The 22,312-nt window shown below is 35.0% G+C and overlaps 1 protein-coding gene and 1 long non-coding RNA gene across 3 annotated transcripts in view; one reads left to right on the forward strand and one right to left on the reverse strand.

Moving 5' to 3' along the window:
* The window catches only part of LOC137575774 (uncharacterized), a 49,067-nt gene extending 27,108 nt beyond the window's left edge, over nucleotides 1-21,959 (reverse strand). Inside the window, exon 1 of one of the 2 annotated variants that reach the window (XM_068288467.1) lies at nucleotides 21,427-21,959. In XM_068288467.1, coding sequence (XP_068144568.1) covers nucleotides 21,427-21,745 — 319 coding nt within the window. In that variant the 5' untranslated portion in view covers nucleotides 21,746-21,959. Of the gene's footprint in view, nucleotides 1-7,949; nucleotides 8,173-21,426 lie in introns of those variants that run through there. The other variant, XM_068288468.1, reaches the window with a different exon arrangement.
* LOC137578322 (uncharacterized) lies at nucleotides 3,779-4,166 on the forward strand. The gene is made up of 2 exons (XR_011032576.1): nucleotides 3,779-3,917; nucleotides 4,008-4,166. It is a non-coding gene; the product is annotated as an uncharacterized lncRNA (long non-coding RNA).
* Nucleotides 21,960-22,312: the final 353 nt, after the last annotated feature.

Consider the following 22,312-nt stretch of genomic DNA (forward strand, 5'->3'; position numbering starts at 1 on the left):
AAGTATAAAGTAGTTTCTTTATGTATAGACTTTTAAGGGTCAAGTATATTATGGCGAATGGACATGGGAGAGAAGTTTACAAATAGAAGCACAACGTAAAAGATTTGTGCTATATTTATCCGTATCTTGAATGAAAAACAAAGAACATTTTAATTTTTTTATTTTATACAACCGATCGTTTGCCGAACAATAAATCAACAGTGATTGTGCAACCAATAGCAACATGCGGTTATTGTGCGTGACAGAGAAAGCAATATTAAGCAAAGTAAGGTAGATGACTTGAAAAAATCATTATGGATTACCATGAGTATTTAAAAAAGAACTATGGATTATTCAATGAAAGATGAATTAAAGAGACATCGAAAATGCTGCGCACCCTGTGACTCAAACAGTCAAATTCAAATTTTTTATCGGATGCAAAATATGGAACCGCCAAAATTTTGATTTCCTAGGCTTAATTTGCCCCACGAATCCAAAACTTAAGTCCGCCAATCTTCTTAGATCGATTGATTTAGCATTTAGATAAGTCAACCATCTTTCCAGCAGATGATGTTGGTTAGTATTCTAGTTCTTGATGAGAAATGGTGAAAGATTTGTAGTGTTTATAGAAATGGCAATGCAAAGACTTAAATGTTAATACATCTTATCGATATTTTATTGCCCCCGTCGACACATTTGAACACCATTTTGTTCATTAATTTATGCTAAGATTTATGCTCGAGTCATTGGCCATCAGAGGAAGACAAATGCAGAGAGAAACGACACCTGAAAGTAGAAGCCACCAGCAGGAGCATACTCAATGAACCGAAGCTAAAGTTCAAATCTATATTTAGTTTTTGCTCTCACTCTCTCTCAAGGTTGGTGGTCATTTTTGCCCAACTCTCTTTGTCGCCCTCCTATCCTAAAAGCACTTAATCAAACTGTCTGGCTATTAATAAACAACAGAAACGCCATCATCTCGGCCATATAGACACTTTCTCAATTTACGATTCCCTGTATTTCTTTATCTGTGCATTTTCTCTTTTCTGTTAAAAGTGGGCCACTAAAATTTTCGGCCATTTGTCAATTCCTAGGAGCTACACCGTATTCAATTAAATATGGAAACCCGATGCCAATAAATTACAACAATGGTCACTGGAGGTGTAGATGTTACCCTAATGAAGGAATGGAGGGCCAGAGAAGCGGGCAGAAGATGGCCCATAAATATGGCTAGTTACATTAGGGCCCAAATCGTGTTGTTTAGATCTACAAATTACCTAAATATTTAATAACAAAAGGTCTTAACAATGCCAAACGAGAAAATGTAATTTCCCCTCATCTTGCCCTTCAGTCATTTCCGTTCCATCCATTGTCTGGCAAATGCAAAACCATTCCGTTTCTGGTTCGCAGTCAATAAAATCAGATTTATTTCACTTACGGATTTTCGGTCATTACTTGACGAGCTTAAATGGATTTGTTTGTGAGAGTTTTTGATGCGAAGAGGAAGATTCCTTTCTTTTTGGGCGTCATTAATTCATTCAGCCAGGAAATTGAAAGTGAAACAAAACGGATGGCAAGATAATTTGTGCGACGTGTAGATCCACAAAAAGCAAAAAAGATAATGTTAAATTTGAAATTTATACTGTTGTTTGCGGTGGCCCAAATCAAAAAAAAAAAAATATAAGGGAAAACAGGGAAAGGTTTCCCATGATTTATCGAAAAGTGCAAAAAAGCTGGTCTGCAATAAGCCCGTAATTAATTTATAAAATTATATTCAAACGTTCTCAATTAAAGTTAAAGTCTCAAGTTAAGTTCGCTCTAATTTGGTCTAAATTTGTATATATTGTATGGTAGCAAGTTTACTTTACAGTCTCCTGAATTCTGTTATCTGTTATAGATATTACTGTGACCAAAATATACTGTTTGGTGATGATGTTGATTCTCTTGAGGAAGGGATAACAACTCATGACTAAAAGTTTGTTGCCCACATAAATGTGTAACCAGCAAAAGTCAACTAGCTGCTACATCTGCTTCTGCTGCATAGCGCCACAACCATAAGGCAAAAGCTGTCGTGTTGTAAAACTATGTGTGGCGGCGGCCATGTCACAAGCTATTCAAAGTAATATTTTCCAAGAGGGCCCAGAGCCCTAAACCATTAGATATGCAAAGTCAACACCGAGGCAAAAGTTTTTATACACAGACACAACAGGACGTATGAGTAACTTAGTAAAGAAGGAAGTGATGTAGAAGTGATGGAGGGTTGTGCAACAATTTTACACCCTGATTGACTAAATGAACGGACAAACAGGAAAATAACTGTTTAATTATGGCTGTCTAGTTATGTGCGTGTATGTGATTGGGAGTGTGTGTGTGTGTGTATGCGCCCACAAATATCAAGGGGAAAATATTTGCCGTACGCTGCACGAACAGCCACAAAAGCGACACATCAAATTCGTCACAAAGTATGTAAAAATTATTAGGTTATTTTGTCTTTTTAAGCAATTTCGAGTTGTCTATATATAAGAGTCTAACAGTTGAAATTTCGGTATTTATTAGACATTTGTTAGAAAAATGTATTATTGTGATTCGTCCGGCCGGTCGTAGAGCAATCGAATTGATTTGAAGTTAATATCATGCCCCGTGTTCGTGAACAAATTCCTTCTTCATTATACATATATAAAAGACTATAAGACTTCTAAATCAAATAATAGCCGAGTTTAGGTGTAAAGTATTTGAATTGGTAGGTGCGGCGATAGGGGAAATTTTGCGTTTTTCCGCCCCCCACTTGAGTGTATCCCCAAGTCGTTGCCACTTTTTTAACATATGCATTTTTACCAGAAAATTCTTTGAGTTGTTTTGACAGTTGAGAGAGCATGGAATATATTTTAAAATTGAATCAGAACTACACAAAAGTTACAGTCGGAATCAAAACACGTAGCCAATTTGTTAGATGAGAATATATGTATGTGCAATACGTCCCTTCTGTCTCTACCCTTCAGTACCAGATTGTCGCCGCCGACAATGTCGACGCATTGTCCGAGCCACCGACGTCGGCAGAAAAATTCTGCCGGCGTTTTTATACTGAGGCTAGCCGAGGGCACCCGAACGGAATAATTTCGTTTTTCGAAACTCAATCGGCTGCCGAAAAGAAATATTTCTCATTCGAGGCTGTGTTGTTGTTTTATATTTCTGTTCGAGTCGTTTTATAATTTGCGTTTTTCGAAGCACGCAGTGATAATATATTATATTAGTGTTTTTTGATTAATTTTAGATACAATTAAAGGTAAGTGCTATTTAATATGATGTTTAAAATACCAAATAGTGAATATTAATTTTGTTGGCAAAGTGCAATTGAATGCAAGTAAATAACTCTCACTCGAGAAAATGAGTAAAACATATGAGAACATAGAGTGAAAGGAAAACAAAGTATTTTGCCAACAAAATTAAATGCGAGTTCGACCCCGGGCCGTGCCAAAAGAATATTTTTTTTTTTATTTTGTAATAATTTATTTTTTTTTTTTTTTAAATAAAAAACCATTAACAACTGATTGGGATATAATTGACTTGAAGAACAGCATTACGTCGGGAAAGTCAAAAAAAGCCATGTAAGTATTCAACTGTTATATGAAAATCAAAAAAAATTTTAATACTTTTTTATATTTACAGACATCTCAAATGGCTCAAATGGCTCTCTCTTCTGATAGCCTAGTCGGTGGCTCAATGGTGACCTACTAAAACTACAATTCTGTTGTGCTCGAGTTCGAACCCTGACATAGGTGGAGTTTTTCTCCCCGATGAAGCAATACTGAAAGGTAGTTCCGTCGGGGATATAGTGGAAACGATTGTGGATAACGAATAACCCTCTCTTCTGAAGAGCCACAACCCGGATACGAAAAACCAAAAGTTGAGCCTTAGAACCTATCTAAAGGTTTTACTCGGTAAGTAGATTAATTGTTGAGAGCTAAAGCGTTAGCTTTTATATTATAATTCATTTCATTTCTAATAATATCTGCACTTTTCTATTCCAGAAGCAGTTTAAAACACTTCCTCGGGGCAGCCAGAGTCGGCTTTAGAATTCGATGGCCTGAGTGAAAAATAAGGACAACAACCCAAAAAGCAGAAAATTGAAGCAGCAACTGCCAAATTATCTAAATAAAAAATAAATTAAAAAATATTAATTGAATTTTTTTTTTTTAATGTAATTTATGTCCCTCTAGTCCCTAGGACAAACTATGGAAATTGTCCTTCTAGTCCCTAGGACGAACTATCGATATTGTCCCTATCGTCCCTACGACAATCTATCTATTTTGTCCCTGTGGTCCCTAAGACAACCTAGCGACATTGTCTCTCCAGTCGCCGGCGACCAGAGCGAAAAATTTCACAGTACCGGCGACTAGAGGGACAATTGTCGCTCAATCGTCCCGTGCACAAGACCATTGAGCGACATTTGTCCCTCTGGTCGCCGGGCTGTCTACTAGTCGCTCTGGTCGGCGGCGACTGGAGGGACAAATGTCGCTCAATGGTCTTGTGCACGGGACGATTGGGCGACAATTGTCCCTCTTGTCACCGCGACTAGAGGGACGAAAGCGACAAAGCGGCGACACAATGCTTGTTTGTCCCGGCGTTCGGCAAGACATTTCGACATTTGTCTTGGCGACTGGAGCGACAACTGTCGCCGGGTTGTCGTTCCAGTCTTAAAAGCTAGGACATGCAATGTTAAATGTCGCCGCAATTTAAATGGGAGTGTCGCCGCTTTGTCCCAGGGGACAAGCGACATGTCCCCGGGGATTCCCCGGGGACCGGTACTGAAGGGTACTATTCTCCCTGTCTTAGTGTGTGTGCGAAAGGGCTCTTGTCTGCCGCTTGACATTTGTATAAACATTAAAAACGAGAAGGAAACAAAGGATATATCCTCTCTTCATATTATCCTGTCCTGGTGCTGTACTTGGGTTTTGTTTGTTATACGCCCGAACGATTTGTTTTTTTTTTTGCTGAAATTGATAACTCTCTGTGTGTGGCTGCTGTGTGTGTATGTGTGTTTGTTTGTAAAAGAGTGTCATGTGTTTAAATTGTTTTTGCTCAGTCCTCAGACTTATGACAAATTAAAGATGTGTCAGCCGCCTTCCTAGTCACAGTGACAACAAATTCACAAATTTCACAAGGAATATTCTTGCTTCCTTTGCGACTGTGGGCTGTTTCTCCCTATTTTTTTGGAATATTTTGTTTTTTGGTTTGTCATTGAGCCTTTTGAGCAGTCAGGCGGCAAGAGATAAGATAAGAAGAACACTTTATACTTTCATTGTGAAAATAAACAATAACGCTTTCATTTTAATTATTAAACTGAAACCTTTTATGTGCGACAACACACACAAAACACTTTCTAAACACATTGCATAACTCGAAGGCATCTCTTTTTGCATGTCCTGTAACAATTAAGGGTTTATCAAGTTAAGGGTTAGTCACAGAACTGAGGCACTGAGTTAAAAAGTTAAAATGAACAGTAAAAACGATTTGAACTTTGCTTTGCGCAATTTAAACTTTGAGACGAAGACTTGAGAAAAATATGGTATACAGATTTCTTTTGAATCAGGACTACAATAATAACTACAATTATATCTGCTTTCCAAATTTTCCTATTATTTCTTTTTATTCGAATTATAATTTTTATTTTTATTGTAGTTCCAATTTTTTTTTTATGTCAGCATAAGACAAAACTGAACATAAACTTTGAAATCTGCCAATGACATGTGTCTAATCAACCTTAAGATAAAAGAAACATGAAGGAAGAAAGAAAAAGAATCGAAAAATTACTCCAACGAATGATTAAAATTGCAGACCCATTTACTTCCTGGGTATCCAAAGGTCCATTTGACACTCCCCCTATTTTCGTCTCCATGCGACATTTTTCCCTGTTCAGTCTTGCCAAAAACTTATCAGGAATTTCATTAATGTCAAAAAAGATATTCAATTTCAGAAGCCTCGACACAAAATATTTTCGGTGTTTTTTTTGTTCTCCCCGTTCTTGGTTGTTGTTATGAAATTTTGTTAAACTTTCGTGTTTTTGTTTTTTTTTTTTTTTTTGCTTTGTTTCGTTGGCACAAACAAAGTGCAAACAAAATAAGTAACATGCAACATGGTTGACGAAGCGAAACGAATGACACATGACCTACAGCATTTTGTTTCCTTTTCCTCTCACACTTTCATCGTTGGTGAAAAATTTTTATGACTTGCTTTTACAAGTCCCTGCAAACATGTCAAACGAGGTTGGAGAAGGCCAAAGACGATGGCTCGTGTTTGTGGGGGCGGGGCAGGAATGGGAAGAGGCATCTGCCTTTGCCCAATCAATCATTGCCAACTACGTTTAGCGCATAATTTGCACAAAATAAATAAGAAGGAGGCAAACAAAAAAATGTATTTTTAACACGCAATCGAAAAAATTTGCTCATGAAAAGCGAGAAGCTCCTTTTAAATCGCTTTTCCGTGTTTGGGTGGGTGGATGGAAAAGGAAAATGAAATTAGATAATTGTAAGCGGATAGTTTTCTTAAGTCAGCAATTCTTTGAAATAAAAACCAGAAAAAAGAGTGAATGAAAAAACAGAGGAGGGAAAGTAGATAAGGTCATCTTTATTTAATAGTCACCTACATAGTTCGACGCGTGGTGCGCTTGCTCCTCAAGTTGATGTGTTTAACAAAGTGAGTTGTTAAAATCCCATGTTTGTTTACGCAAGCATGTTTATCCATTAAAGTACATTACCAAAATCATCCCACTGTTCCATCAAATAATCTGTACAACATTTTTCTATACATTTTTTTTTGTGCTCGTTTTGGAAACGTGCTAAAGAAGTCTCAGAGATTCTAATGGTAAGCCATCATGAGTCGACAATTTGATATGTTACTTGTCTGTTTATGCGAAAGAGAAGTCATTGATGAAGTGAATGTTCATTTCATGACTAAAGAAGTTTTTAAACTCTTTCGATTTGCACTATGTATTTATGATAATAATATTTAGTTATACAGCCTTCCAATTTGCATCTTTTATCAGTTTCCCAACATGATGCCGCTTTCTTATGTCATGCTTCGCAACTTTGCTCACTTTGTTAATACTAAACGGAAAACCAACTAACCAACTTTTTTAGCCTAAGTCATCAAGAAAAAGAAAAACAAACTAAATATCATCTTTGGTTATTTGGAAGGTGTGATTTCTCTACTCGCGAAAAAGAAATGTTATGTTTTAAGTGAATTCTTGACATTTAATTCAATTCCCTTCATAGTTTAATAATTAAAGTTCAATAATTCCATTTCAAAATTTAACTCTTATATATACTTGGATACCTATAAAGGAAGGGTATTCTTTCCTTCCAGTTCCCGGATTAAAACTTGTTAAGCTTTCTTAAAAAAGTTCCTTTAACTCTCTCAAAAAATCTGCCCAATCTGCACTCAAAAAAGGCGAAACATTTTTCTATCAACTGAAAACGTTAATTTGTTTTTCTCACGACCCTTCTTCACATTGTTTATCGTGTTTTGAGTGGACCCATTCATAATTCGTTTTAATCCCTATGCTCATCATCAGTGTGGCGCCTATTCGAATGACACTTTATTAAATTGGGCTCTCAGTAGCCTTTTAATTCAATCATCACAAGAAAAGAAGAGAAAAAAGTTCTCCTGATTGCCATTGTATATCAATATATATACAGATATGTAGGAAAGAACATAATAATAAAATCAAATATGCCAATTTTTAAGCTGATTAGATGCAAATGACGGTGATAAAAAAGTAACAGAAAAGCAAAATCAAACTACATACAAACACTCACACCCACACATCGAAGAGAAGAGCCGAGATTTTTATGTTATTTTTATGCTTAAAACTAAGGGCGGAATATAACACACCCACACAACGAATATAAATTTATTTATTACTGTTTCTAGAAAAATAATTTGGAAATAAATACAAATATTTGAGAAATTACCTTTTGGCGTACGATGCGCGTCTTTTTGTTCTGTTTTTTTTGTGTTGTTGCCTTTTGCCACTCTCAGCACAAATGTAGGCTACACTTTTTTATTTTTTCTTTAAACGCGCACTTTCTTTTTTTTAGTGTTCCGTTTTATATACTTTTTTGCTTTGTTTCCTTATGGAGGAAGAACCTATCGAACCATACACCTCGCTTGATTTGTGAAACTGGCCTCGTTTATTCTGTTGTGTTTAGGTTAAAAACCGTCTCTTCCCAACGGATGTTTTGGCCACTGTTAACTATCACATTGACTTTGGAACGTAATGGGATTTGAAGTGAATTAAAAGTAGGTCTTCTTGTTCCAGAGGAACGGAACATGAGTTGAGTGTACACATTGAGTACAACGAGACCAGGCAAGGCAAGGCTCAAATATAAGCTTCAGATTTTCAAAGCTTTCAACCATAAATTTGGGGAATTTCCCCCTATTACTATACGTTAAGCTTGAAATACCAGTATAACGATTTTATGTTCTGTTTGAACTTGATATGAAAGAAATAAGCAACGATTTTCTACAAATAATTTGAATGAAAGACGCAAACCCTCGTTCTTCCTTTTGGTTTAGTTAAATCACTTGATCCTTGCAAAGGTCTAAAAGTTTAAAAGTCATCTACATATGGATGAAATGTATTTACCTGTAAATAAATTAAGAACAAAATTCAATTTCAAATTTGTGGATACAAAAATTTATTCAAACAAACATTGAAACACAATAAAAAAGTTTTCAACAGAGGAATTATCCTTTTTTATAGCAATTTGTGTTAGTTATACAGAAGGATATTCGTTTTTATAGCAAGCTGTGTTAGTTATACAGAAGGATATTCTTTTTATAGCAAGCTGTGTTAGGTTAATAAGAAACAGAGATTTTCCTAACCATTAAGTAAGAGAGAAAAGGTAGAGATTTCATTTATTTACAGATTTTTTAAATTGTTTTTAGAAAGAAACATGCCAATTGAGTTAAGTACTACTTGAGAAAAAACAAGAACGTGCTAGTAAAAAGTTTAAGCTACTTTTAATTTTATTTAGATTATAGGAAGGTTTATTAGTAGAACAACAACAACAATAACAACAGCAGCAGCAATATAAAGGTATAACAACAAAATTAACACCAACATCAACACCAACACTTAATGTACACACACGTAGAGGCACAAATGAAAACTAGGCCATTTGTTTTTTATCAACTATTACTGAAATTTTGGCCATAGAGTACACACACCAGTTGTTGTAATTGTTGTTGTAATTTTGATTTCGATTTGGTTAAAACGAATTAACATCAAATTTAAAATCAAGATCCAAATTTTTCAAAGGATTTCGTCGAATTTTCTTGCTGCCATGATGGTGATGGTGATGTGGTATGTGGATCTCCACTTCCGGCTCTTTAGATTTTTTTCAAAGAATAAGAGAGAACCCAAAAGATAAAAAGGAAAAGAAACAAACAACAACAAAAAGCACAATAATAAATACAATTTTGTTCGATTCAAGAGTTAAAACCCTATTGATATATGTGGCCAACAATTATTGTTATCGATATATATGGATAAAAAAAATATGTGATGAAAGCAATGATATACGAGATAGTTATGGCATTCACATTCATATACACATTCACCCAAACACGCAATGAGGACACCCAAAAAAAATTAAGCACTCAAAAAAAAAAGAACAATTCAATTTATCCACAACACGCAAACACTTTTTCCGCATTTTGTTCCCCTCTTATAATCTTGCGACTCTTCTGTGTGTGTGTGCATGAGTGGTGTGAATATAAAGTTTTTTGCTCACATAAATTTTCAGCTAATTTGCGCACACATTTCAAACGAAAACAAAAGGCAAACTTTTTAATCATACAAATCCATACATTAACGAGGAGCGGTCAAAAAGTTTTCCAAGAAGTGAATTTAATGAGAAAGTTATGTACGAAATAAATATACTTCTATGGAAATAATATTGATTCTAGTGTTTTGTTTTTATTTTAGATTTTGCTTTAGAATTAATTAAGTTTCTTAATAACGAAACTCAAACATTTTTCTTCTTACAATAAGATGTCAATGAACTTACATTAAATTGTGTTTTATTTCGATTTTGTGTGAAAAATTGGTAGATTTTTCGATCTCAATATTAAATTGATACTTTGAAAAAGTTTTTAATGGGAAAATACCTATTGCCAAAGTTTTTTTTTTTTGCCCAAGTAGAAAAGCTTTCATCCACCTCTCGCAATTGGAGAAAAATAAGTTTCTCCCTTTGTTGTTTTGTCTGGCTGTGCGGAGTTTTCTCTTGATGTTATAAGTATTTATTATATAGCACTAAAGTGAAGTGGAATTGCTAAAGTTAGTTGGGAGTTGGTGAAGTTGTTCGTTAGCCAATTGACTATATGCCTTAAAGAAAGAAAAGAAATGAAAATTCTACCAAAGCCCTTAGTTCCTAACACATTTACCACTTAAAGTGCAAAAGTTTTATGCGCTTTCAACAAAGATTAGTGTATTTTCCTTTCTCTTCCCTGTCGATCTCCCGCTAAACGTTGCTTCATATACAAAGAGCCTTAGCTTTAGCTCAGAATTTCATTACCAAATTAGCCAAGGAATATTCATATATATGTATGTATGTATATATACATACATATATACATATATATACATACATACACGTACATTTATACTGCTTATATAGTTATATCTATATATAATTTCCATTTTCTGGGCTTTCTTATGGTTGGGCAGGCAATAAAGCGCCTGCAGTGAACTACAGAAAAAAACACACACACACACACAAGTAAAGTCTGCTAAAAGTTAGACGTCTCTGAGACTTACAGTTTTCGTTAGCCCACTGTGCCCTGTCTGCTGGTTTGCCTGCCTCAACGGCAGTTCGCTTGACTTGCTAAACTTTTAATCAGTTACGTCTTTTTTGTTCTCTCTTTTTTTTTGTTTTGTTTAGCTGGGGTGGGAACAATTATTGCCAAATTTCCTGACACACACACACTCACAGATACACACACAGAAAAACATAATCAAGTTAATTGCATGAAGAATGTTATGCTCAAACAAAGTGAAACACATATAGCAAGAGGAGAAAACGAAAGAAGGGTGTCGGCAAAGAAGCCTTCACATCCATTCCGTATTCGTCACGCTAACAAGGCGAGTGAAAAACCAACCAATCGAAGACTATAATATTACCCATTATAATGGTTAAGTATAGAAACCAATTTGCGTTCTAGGCGAAACATATATGGCCAATTCATTGCCATATCTTTATATGAGGATATGCATAAAGGCGAGAAGTGGCGCCAAGTTTATTGTCATGGCGTCGCAATACATAATGCTACCAATTTTCTTCATTTTTTTTTTTTGTCCTGATTCCGTTTCACTCTCTTGCTCTTGAATGGTGTTTTGTATTTTATGTTGGCTCTGCTGCTGCGCTGTTGCTGTTACTGTTTGTTGTTCTTAATACTGGGTATAATACAATCAATTTCCGCTTTGTTTGTTGTCAAGAAAAAGTTGAATGCCAACAGAGGGCGAGGATACCCCACCATAAAGTGTTTTCCTTCGGTGTATGCTTTATTTTTTTCTTCGTTATTGGCATAAAACGGAAGCAACAGCTACTAATATAGCGTATACTTAATATTCCTGCAACCTTCCTCAGACCTTAACCAAACATTACCAAAGTACACAAAATTTTTTAATTAAATTTTCGAAAATGATCATAATTATTAGCTTGTTCTAAGGCGATAAGACACACAATGGCTCCATACCAATTTGCCCCAGGGACAATCGGCTTTTGTCTAATTATGTGTTTGTGTGTGTAGGGCAAGAAACATAAAGCTGATGCCCCCGCCCATATCTAGAACCGCCTTAAAGTAGGCTACGTCTAGATAGAAGAATATCGAGAAAATTTCCTGTTTTGTCGTGCCACAAAATTAATGTCAAAATGAAATTCTATTTTGGGAAAAATAGATTTGCCTCGACCCGATTTGTCAAGTAGAACCAAAAAGTTTGTTGACTTACCCAAAAACAAAACAGGAATACAAAATGAAGCAAGTAAGTCGACTCGTCGACTTGGGTATACCATACACCAGGTGAAACAAATATTTCAAATTTCGAAAACCAAATGTATGTCTATTAAATTGTTTTTACATGTTTCATAGTATGTGCTATCTCGCTCACTCTACAAACACACGAGCACTCTAGCGCCGCCACTAGCCAACGGCCAATTCTGGCCTTGTGGACCGCTTAGTAAAATACGTTCATACGCATATTTTGCATGTTTCTAGTCCGATTTCAATAAAATTTGGTAGTTTTGTAGAAATAGATAAGATAAATTAGTCTGCTAAATTTAAATGCGATAGTCAAAAAACTACAGGAGGAAATCGGTTTTTTTTAAATTATGGAGGCGGAAGTGGGCGTGGCGAAATGTGAAAATATATAAATTCTCCGCGCATACTATGCCAGTATACATACTAAATTTGGTGACTTTAGCTTTGTTAGTTTTTGATAAAATCAGTTTTGTTTAATTTGCGGGGGCGGAAGTGGGCGTGGCAAAATGTTTAAATAGCCAATATCTGCGCGTCTATTAAGCTAGTCTACATACTAAATTTGATGTCGGTAGCTATCATAGTTTTTAAGGAAATCACTTTTATGTTAATTCCGGGGGCGGAAGGGGGCGTGGCAAAAAGTTTAAACAATTAGTTTCTGCGCGCTAACTAACTGAGCATATAAACCAAATTTGATGTCTCTAGCTATTATACTTTTTAAGAAAAACAGTTTTGTGTGATTCCTGGGGGCGTAAGGGGGCGTGGCAAAAAGTTTGAACAGTTAATTTCTGCGCACTAACTAATCGGGTATACAAACTAAATTTGATGTCTCTAGCTGTCATACTTTTTAAGAAAAACAGTTTTATGTGATTCCTGGGGGCGTAAGGGGGCGTGGCCGAAATTCCAATTAATGCTGAACATGTGCATACTACACGAGTATACATACCAAATTTGGTGGCTCTAGCTCTTATAGTCTCCGAGATCTGCGTGTTCATACAGACGGACGGACGGACGGACGGACGGACGGACGGACGGACGGACGGACGGACGGACGGACGGACGGACGGACAGACGGACATGGCTAGATCGACTCGGCTGTTGATCCTGATCAAGAATATATATACTTTATAGGGTCGGAGAAGCTTCCTTCTGCCTGTTACATACATTTTGGCGACTTTAATATACCATTTCACCCTATGGGTGTATGGTATAAAAATAATTAAGTTATAAGTGAAACTTTAATTGGACTTATCGAGGACACAATTTTGTATTTTATGTATACCCCATTGAAATAAGACGTTGAGCAGATGGTCACCTAGAAAGTATACTCCGGGCCAATAGAATAACCTACCCTAAACTGCTCCTGTGCTTGGAAGAGTTAGCGATAGATACATACATTTAAATTGAATGCATTATAAATTTAAAACATTTGCTTTACTTGGTGCATGGTATAACGAAGTCGCCAAGACGACTTACTTGCATAATTTTTTTATTTATATTTGTTAGACAACAAGATAGAGGTTGCAGGGAGAAAGTACATGTGCAGTACATAGTCTAAAACTAATCAGATAAGGCGCCGCCTCACGTTCTTTTAATAATCTGTGTGACTTTCAGTTAAGCCCCAAAATTAAAAATTAAAGCAATTCTATTTCTCATTCAACGCCAGTAAATATCCTTTTCAATATTTTATGTCTATAAATGTAATAAATAATCACAGTCAATTATTCACATCTGGTGAAAAAAAGGGAAAGGATCCATTCAGATTAATACCCAAAACGAGATATCATGCGAATATATTGTGCATATTTTTTACCAGTGACAACTGCGAAACGAAAGAAAACACAGCAAATGTGTCCAAGTGAGCGTATGTATGTGTGTGAGTGTGAGGAAGTTTGTGGGTGTCTGTATGTGTTTGACTAGTATTGTTCTGCTTGATAGACGTCATAAATTATTTTGGCGTACCCCATATCAATTGCCATCGTATAATAAATTCATAAAGCGAGAAGTAAGGCAAAACCTAAGAAGAGAGGAGTAAGCCTATTTGTGAAAGAAATTTGTTATTGAAAAGAATTTAGTCAAGAGAAAAAAGAAAAGAGGAAGTCGTCGTGAGAAGCAGAAAAAGTGTATACAGAGAGATAAACAAGAAACGGAAGAGATAGAAAGGAATATCAATTTTTTTATATATTTTGAAATTTCTCCATCTTTCCATCTGCACAAATTTTTCTTAGATCTTTCCAGAATCAGTAGGCAGTGTTTGCCCAAAATGAATGCATTAATAATAGAAAATAGAATGCAAAAAAACTAAATGACATCTTATTAGAAGAAAATCTGACCTACTTCGAAATCCAAGCTTTAATTAATTTGGAAATATCGTAATAATACAAATATTAATTTATGACATAGAAGTCCGATCCATACTTCCTTCTATGCACACTTCAGACCAAAGTTAATATAACCTTTTTAAAAGAGTATTCTGAACTGAACCTTCCCCTCCAACTCCAACTCTCCAAGACTCAAACCCAGCGAACAACTGTCAAAATTTATCATTTCCATTTTGGTGCGACAACGACAAAATGCTCGTGTGTGGGCCATTTAAATGTGGAATTTTATCATAATATATCGCTTAGGCGCCGCTAGTCTCTCTTTTCGGATGGCCGGAATTGTTGTTGGTTAAATAATCAAATAACATTTGCGCACGCATTTCGGACAGCTACAACAGCAACAACAACAAAAATGAGTACAACTTTTATGCATTTCTTTCGTGTAAATATGCCAAACACAATAGTCCAGTCCCAAATGAAAAAAAAAAAACTGACCAAGCCCAAAAAAAAACCATCCAACTCCCTACGACCTCAAACTCTTCAATCTCTATTTCCCAGCACAAGCCTATTTTCATAATTTTTTTTCCTTTTTTTTTTTTTTTTTTTTTTGGGCAAGGCCAAAAATGTATTTTTAAGCCAGACCATTTCATTTCATTTGGTTGTTCCATCAGTCAGCAAAATTAAAATGAATGGGAGGGTTCACCAAGGCGTATACGTGTTATTGAGACGGCGGTCAAATGAGCTGTGAACGTTTTGCAGACCTGCTGCGACTTTTGCTAGTGCTCCCAAATTTGAATTTTAATGTTCCTTGTAAAAAATGTATGTTCTTTTTTAAAGTTATTAATTTCCCCTCGGTGGCATGTTATTTCATCCGATTGGAAGTGTAACAAGGGGGAAAAATTAACAGCAAAAATTGTGAATTTGTCTTAAGTTTTAAATTATTTTGTCATGCGAATTTGTTATGCGATATGGGGAAACAGCAACTAAAAAGTTAAAATATAACTTTGTATGCACTTTCTGTGGATACTAAATGATATTAAACACATTAAATATAATTTTTTTTTATTAAGTTTCTCAATTATTTAACGAACATTGAGATAAGAAAGTTTTAGTTTCCTTTCCCTTTTCAAACTTAACCTCATTGTAAACAAAATCTAGCGAAACATGACCAACTTGTCGATTTTACCAGTCACAAGAAGCCAAAATGGACGATTGGCTAGCTGGATTTGCCACACCTTAAAAGCAAATTAAGCAAGGTAAACCCTATAACAGAAAATACGGTAGTGAAGTTGGAGGAAATCATTAGTTCAATAAACCGAATGCCTGTCAAAGTAAAACACCTTATTTGCACTCAATTAAGACAACATTAGCAATGGACAATTAACTAGAAACACGAGACCAACAAGAACGAAAAAATCAAGATAAAATTACATGCAACAGAGAACAAGCCTCACCTAAACGTAAATTCTTCCCCATCCAAGTAATTATTGATTACAATTTATTCAAAATATAAAACCAAACAGAAATGAATTCAATTAGAAATTAATATCAAGCTCGGACTGCAGAAATTTGCATCAGGAGAAAACCTCCCTGCCCTAATTCAAGTCTTAATTGCTTATCTCTATTTCTTATTTGCCTCAAACCTCCCTTGTTTTATTTATTTGCTTATCATCTTCAGCTACGACTGTTTTTTTTTTATTATTTCAGGACTTTATTTTGGATTTTTTGCATATTTTTGTTTAGATTTATTACGGATAAAGTTGACAGTTTTATGGCTAATTTGCAAGGTAATTTCAAGGCGTGGTCGCAAGACATATGTATGTATGTATGCATCATTTACATACATATATATTTCTGTTTGAGTGTGTCCTTTGTGTTCGGGCTATGGTTTATGTGATGAGTTGTCATCAGCATTTCTTAATTAGCTGAAAGAGACAGACGAAAAGACACAGAATATTCAATTTATTTTGAGAGACACAAAGGCCCACACAGACAGAGGGTGACACACACACCCAACGTCTGTGTGGCTACGTGTTTGCCATATAAATTTAAGTCACACTCAAATGTTGCTATGAAAAATATCCAACTTTGATACGTATTTTCCTAACTAACCAACAAAACATTAGGAAAAATTTAAAAAAAAAAAAACTAACAAAAAATTACCTTAAAACTTGATAACCTTAATTTTTCCCAATTTGTTATTTTATTTGAATTTTTTCCTATTTTTTGTCATTTTTTTTTTTTAATTTTTCGTAATTTTTTGAACTTTTCCTAATTTATTCTTATTTTTGTATATTTTCTTTTTTAAAAAACAAATTAAAATTTTTCTTGATTTGAAAATTTTTAATTTTCATGCTAATGAAATTGTGGGACCAATGCATTAGGAAAGACCCTGCAAGTTTATAGCTTATATTTTTCAATAAAAAAAAAAAAAAATATTCAATTACAGATTCAAAATTGTGAATGAAAATTAGACTATTATTTAAAATAATAATGCAATCACTTGATATGCTGTTGCGCAGATTTTTATAACAGTAAAAATTATAATTTACTCACCTGATGACTTTCGACCATTTGACCTCACTGTGCAATGCAGCTCCAACAACTGATGCGCACCCCCTCAATTGCAGATTCTTATATAGGCCTAGCGATAGGAAAGAGCGAGAACAGTGCTCTCCCACTGAACTGCACTGTCACTCCCACACATAAATGCTGATCGGGAGAACTGCTCTCGCTCACTTACATATGCAGTCGCCCTCTCGCTGACGTTAGCTAAGTGTGTGTGCATATGAGCTTGCATTTTTCCTAATTTTTGTTAATTTTTTAAAATTATTCTTAATTTTTCCTAATTTCTTAAAATTTTTCCTTGATTTTTTCATAATTTTTGTAAATTTTTTAATCATTCCTAATTTTTTTTTTCTAATTTTTGTTAATTTTTTGCTAATTTTTGTTAATTTTTTGCTATTTTTTTTTAATTATTCTAATTTTTTCCTAATTTTTTTAAAGTTTTTCTAACTTTTTGTTAATTTTTTGCTTATTTTTTAAAATTTTTCCTAATTTAAAAAAAAATTTTCCTAATTTTTAAAAACTTTCCTAACTTTTGTTAATTTTTTTTAATTATTCATAATTTTTTCAAATTTTTTGATTTTTTCCTAATTTTTCGAATTTTTTTAAAGTTTTCTTAATTTTTTCCAATTTTTTAAAAATTATAATTCACTCAATTGATGACCTCACTGAGCAATGCAGCTATCAACTGAGGCGCACCCCCTCAATTGCAGATTCTTATATAGGCCTAGCGATAGGAAAGAGCGAGAACAGTGCTCTCCCACTGAACTGCACTGTCACTCCCACACATAGTTGCTGATCGGGAGAACTGCTCTCGTTCACTTACATATGCAATCGCCCTCTCGCTGACGTTAGCTAAGTGTGCGTTCATATGAGTGGGCGTATGAGCGTGCAAATGGAGAGCGGTGCTAGTGTATGTGTGTGTGTTTGTGTATTGCGTGGGAGGAGTGCGAGTGTGTATGCAAATGAGCGGGCAAATGGAGAGCGGTGTGCGTGCATATGAGTGGGCATATGAGCGTGCATATGTGTGTATGCAAAAGACCGGGCAAATGGAAAGCAGTGCTAGTGGATATGTGTGTGTCTATTGCGTGGATAATGACAGAACACAAGAGGTGCTCAGCAAGTGATCGACACACACACATACAGTAGCACCGTTCTCCATTTGCCCTCTCATATGCACCGCTCATATGCCCACTCATATGCACGCACACCGCTCTCCATTTGCCCGCTCATATGCACACACACTTAGCTAACGTCAGCGAGAGGGCGACTGCAAATGTAAGTGAGCGAGAGCAGTTCTCCCGATCAGCAACTATGTGTGGGAGTGACAGTGCAGTTCTGTGGGAGAGCACTTTTCTGGCTCTTTGCAATCGCTAGGCCTATATAAGAATCTGCAATTGAGGGGGTGCGCATCAGTTGTTGGAGCTGCATTGCACAGTGAGGTCAAATGGTCGAAAGTCATCAGGTGAGTAAATTATAATTTTTACTGTTATAAAAATCTGCGCAACAGCATATCAAGTGATTGCATTATTATTTTAAATAATTGTCTAATTTTTATTCACAATTTTGAATCTGTAATTGAATGTTTTTTTTTTTTATGGAAAAAAATAAGCTAATGCATTTCTTTTATAATGCATTTCATTAGCATTAAAATTAAAAATTTTCAAACCAAGAAAAATTAAAATTTGTTTTTTAAAAATAAAAAAAATTAAATAAAAATATGCAAAAATAAAAATAATTTTAAAAAAAATTTAAAAAACTGCGAAAAATTTACGCAAATTACCAAAAAATTTACAAAAATTTGGAAAAAAAATTCAAAAAATTCAAAAAAATTAAAATTAAAATTAATAAAATTGTGTTTTTATAATGAAATTGTGTTTTCATTAGCATTATTCAATGCAAACAAAAAATGTTCATTACTTTTCATTTTCAATGCCAATGACAGCAGATTTCATTACAAAAAGTAATGCTAATGCTTAACGGCACAACTCTGGCTTAAACTACCACTTTGGAGTCCCAAAAATGAAAAATTTTACAACAGAAAAATCGTTTTGGTGTTATTAAAAATTTGTAAAGCAGCTGGCCAAGAGATCATTACTTTCTCTAAAGTACCAAACTTTGTTGAAGATCACGATAGAGCAGAGCATTTTTCAAGTTGTCGTAAATTTAATACCAGCTTAGAACACAAAAAAGTTTGTTTGAAAATGTTCTTTGTCGTTAGAATAAATATTTTTTGGCTTGTTTGGTATAATTAGGTAAAGGTTTCCTTTTATCCACCTGCACATCATTAAAATTAAACGGAAAAAGAAAGCATTCATCAAGTGCTAATTGGCCTTCGCTCACACGCTTTCCCTTGTTTTTTATATTTTTTTTTACTTTTCCACCAAAAATTTGGCACTTGCGTCGTTTCATTTTTCCAACTAAAGCGAAGCGAGGTCTTGCATAAATTCTGATTATACATATATGTGTTAACATTAAAATGAAACAGAAATTGCTTAGCAATAATCATAATTTGTGGCATTAACTTATTCTCTCCCTCCCCCCACACACACACACACACACATCGCATCGCTTTCTCCCCCTTCCGTTATTTCCCATCCGTTTTTATTTTGCTGATAAAGTGTCGCCTGTGCAATTTATCAGCGCAGTTCACATACCTTGGGGAATCGCTTTTAGGTTGGAACATCTGACGCGAGGAGAGTTGCTAAGGGAATGGGGCAGGGACGGATCTAGAAAAACTTTCTGGGGGGAGCGTCCTATCGAGGAAAACGTACTAAACAAAGTCCAAATTGGCCATGTTTTAAAGTTTTGCAAAACGCCGTGTCCTGAAGTTAAAAATTTCGGACACCCTGGATCCGTCCCTGGAATGAATCAAGGGTGTGGGAAGCTGGTGGAACAGAAAATGCTGCACCTGCCTTTAGGGAGAACACGTTTTGTTAATTTATGAGTCATGATGTGGCTCACAGTTTTCCATTCACTCCTCCGCCACCTCACCATCCTTGCCTACGCCATTTTTTCTTTCTTGGTCGCTTTTTTCCCTTTCTTTTGGAATTCTATTATTTGCCTGGGCAAACAAACTGCAAAAGTTTGTCTCAAAGAGAAATTATAAAAAAAAATATTTCGTGGTTTCGTGTTTAACTCTGACCTCAAGCAAAAACCATTTATAACAACCTTTTCGAACCTAAAAACGCAAATTATGTTTATTTTTAAGAGTGCTGCATTATATTGTAAAAACAATTGGTTCCAGAGTAAAAAATGTATGTATCAATCATCATTATAAGGGTATATTTTGATCTTACCCGAAATTGGAAATTGGAACTCATACTTTTAGAAATCTATTACTCATACGACACGTGGTTCATAGAAGTTGAAGATCATATTACTTGTACGGCATGTGGTAGAAATAAATGTTTTTACAACCAAAATATCTATGTATAATTTACAATCAATGAGATGATTTGTTTTCAAATTTTGGTCACTAACAAAAACAGTTTTTCGGTAAGTACTTAAAAAGAAGTCCACGATAAAAACGTTTAACTGTGATTTGTACAACAGTTAATGTAACTAATATTATAAAAATTTAACTAAAACAGATTGTAATCCAATGGTCCAATAAAGAGAACGAAAGGAAAAGTTAATCAGTCATATTTTGGAGCAGTGGAGGACAAATGGGTCATCTACTTAGTAGGTTCAATGTTAAAGCATGTTGAATTTCCAAATTTTAGTTGGCTAACAATCTAATAAAGATTGTTCTATATTCTTCAATATTCTATATTCTGTAATATCTATGGCTAGATTTGATACTAAAGAAATTGACTATGTTTTGTAAGTTATCGAATTCTTAAAGCATACGTTTAACTTGGAATAATGAAACAGCCTGTTATGTTGGTGTGTTGAGTGGCCTTATTTGCAGAAAACATGTCGTATGAATAATATTAAACGCCCACCACAGAGCTAAGATTAAGTCATATTCTTTTGTAATGGTCCACCCTAATGACAAACATATTTAGCTAAAGAATATCGTCAGGTTACTAAGAAAAGTCAGTGTTGTATTAGTAATATTCATGGCCTTATTAGATCACATAAAAAAGAATGAACGAGCAGTAGGGCTTAACAGGACACATATCCATTAGGCAAAGTATTTTTTTTTTTGTGACTAAAGTCGAAAAGGCCATTTCCGTTGCCATTTATCCCATTTGCCTTAGGGCAGCTACTTAACAATGTTAAGAATCTGCACAAATTTTGCTGTTTGCTTATGGTCATATAATAAAAATGTGCTTATAACTAAACAGACAAAGAGAGATATATGTATGCAGTGGGGCGGCGAAAGAAGATGAAACAATTTATATTTGCGAGACCATTGAACAATCCAAAAAAACGGAAGAAAAAGTGCGAAAAAGGCATACACAAAAAGGCTTCCTTCACACTTCAACACACACACACACACACACACACTTATACTGACAAAATGTGCGAAAACATGAGAATGAGGCTAAATCATCATGTTCTGCTATATGCAAGTTACCTTCATCCTCTTCATCATTGAGTTCTGTTATCTCAGCCTTATCACAAAGACCATTTGTTGCTCCACCTCCTTCTCCTCCTACTGATCCAACTCCTACACCTTTTGTTTTGGCTGCTTCTCCATTCGATATAAGGGAATTCGTTTTGGCATGATGATGATTCGCAGTTGTCGTAGCTGATGATTTATTTGTCAATTCATTGAGTTCGCTTTGCTCCAATTGTGGGGCACTGGGCTCCACATCGGCTCCACCGCCATTACTGACTGCATCCAAGGCAGAGCCATCCTTGGTCTTGAGCTCTTGACTTGTATTGCAACCCATTTTAGTACAATTTAATTTCGTGTCTATCTCTCTCGAACTTTTCTTTTTCTGTTGGCCTAGGTAACCAGTTAAAGCTTTGACTGTTGTTTAATCAATTCTATACTCACAATCACTCACACACACAATTGCAGATACATACATACATATGTATATCGCATTCACTGGCAATCACTTACACGTGTGTATAAGCTCTCACTTGTTGTTCGTGAACTTTGAACCTTTTGGTTGTTGTTGTTGTTGTTTGGGAGAAACCTTTAATTTATTGTTGTTTTTCTATTTGTTGCTTAAAAATATTCGAAAAATATTTTTTTTCTTATTGTTTATTTTAAATTTAGTATAGAAAAATGTTTTCATTCATATATAAAAAATATTTGATGCGCACAACCAAACAGTTCATAGAGGAGGCAGCCCGACAAAAACTCTTTAATGTTTTACCCTAATGCAAAGAAAACCCTGTCTCTCTGAGGCACTCACACACTACACACACAACTGACTTGAGCCAGAGTCGCGTCAACACTGAACACGCAACGGAACCGAAAACTAAACTAAACGGAACGGTTCCCAACC

The sequence above is a fragment of the Drosophila tropicalis genome, unplaced genomic scaffold (genome assembly GCF_018151085.1).
Source record: "Drosophila tropicalis isolate 14030-0801.00 unplaced genomic scaffold, ASM1815108v1 contig_593, whole genome shotgun sequence".
NCBI lineage: Eukaryota > Metazoa > Arthropoda > Insecta > Diptera > Drosophilidae > Drosophila > Drosophila tropicalis.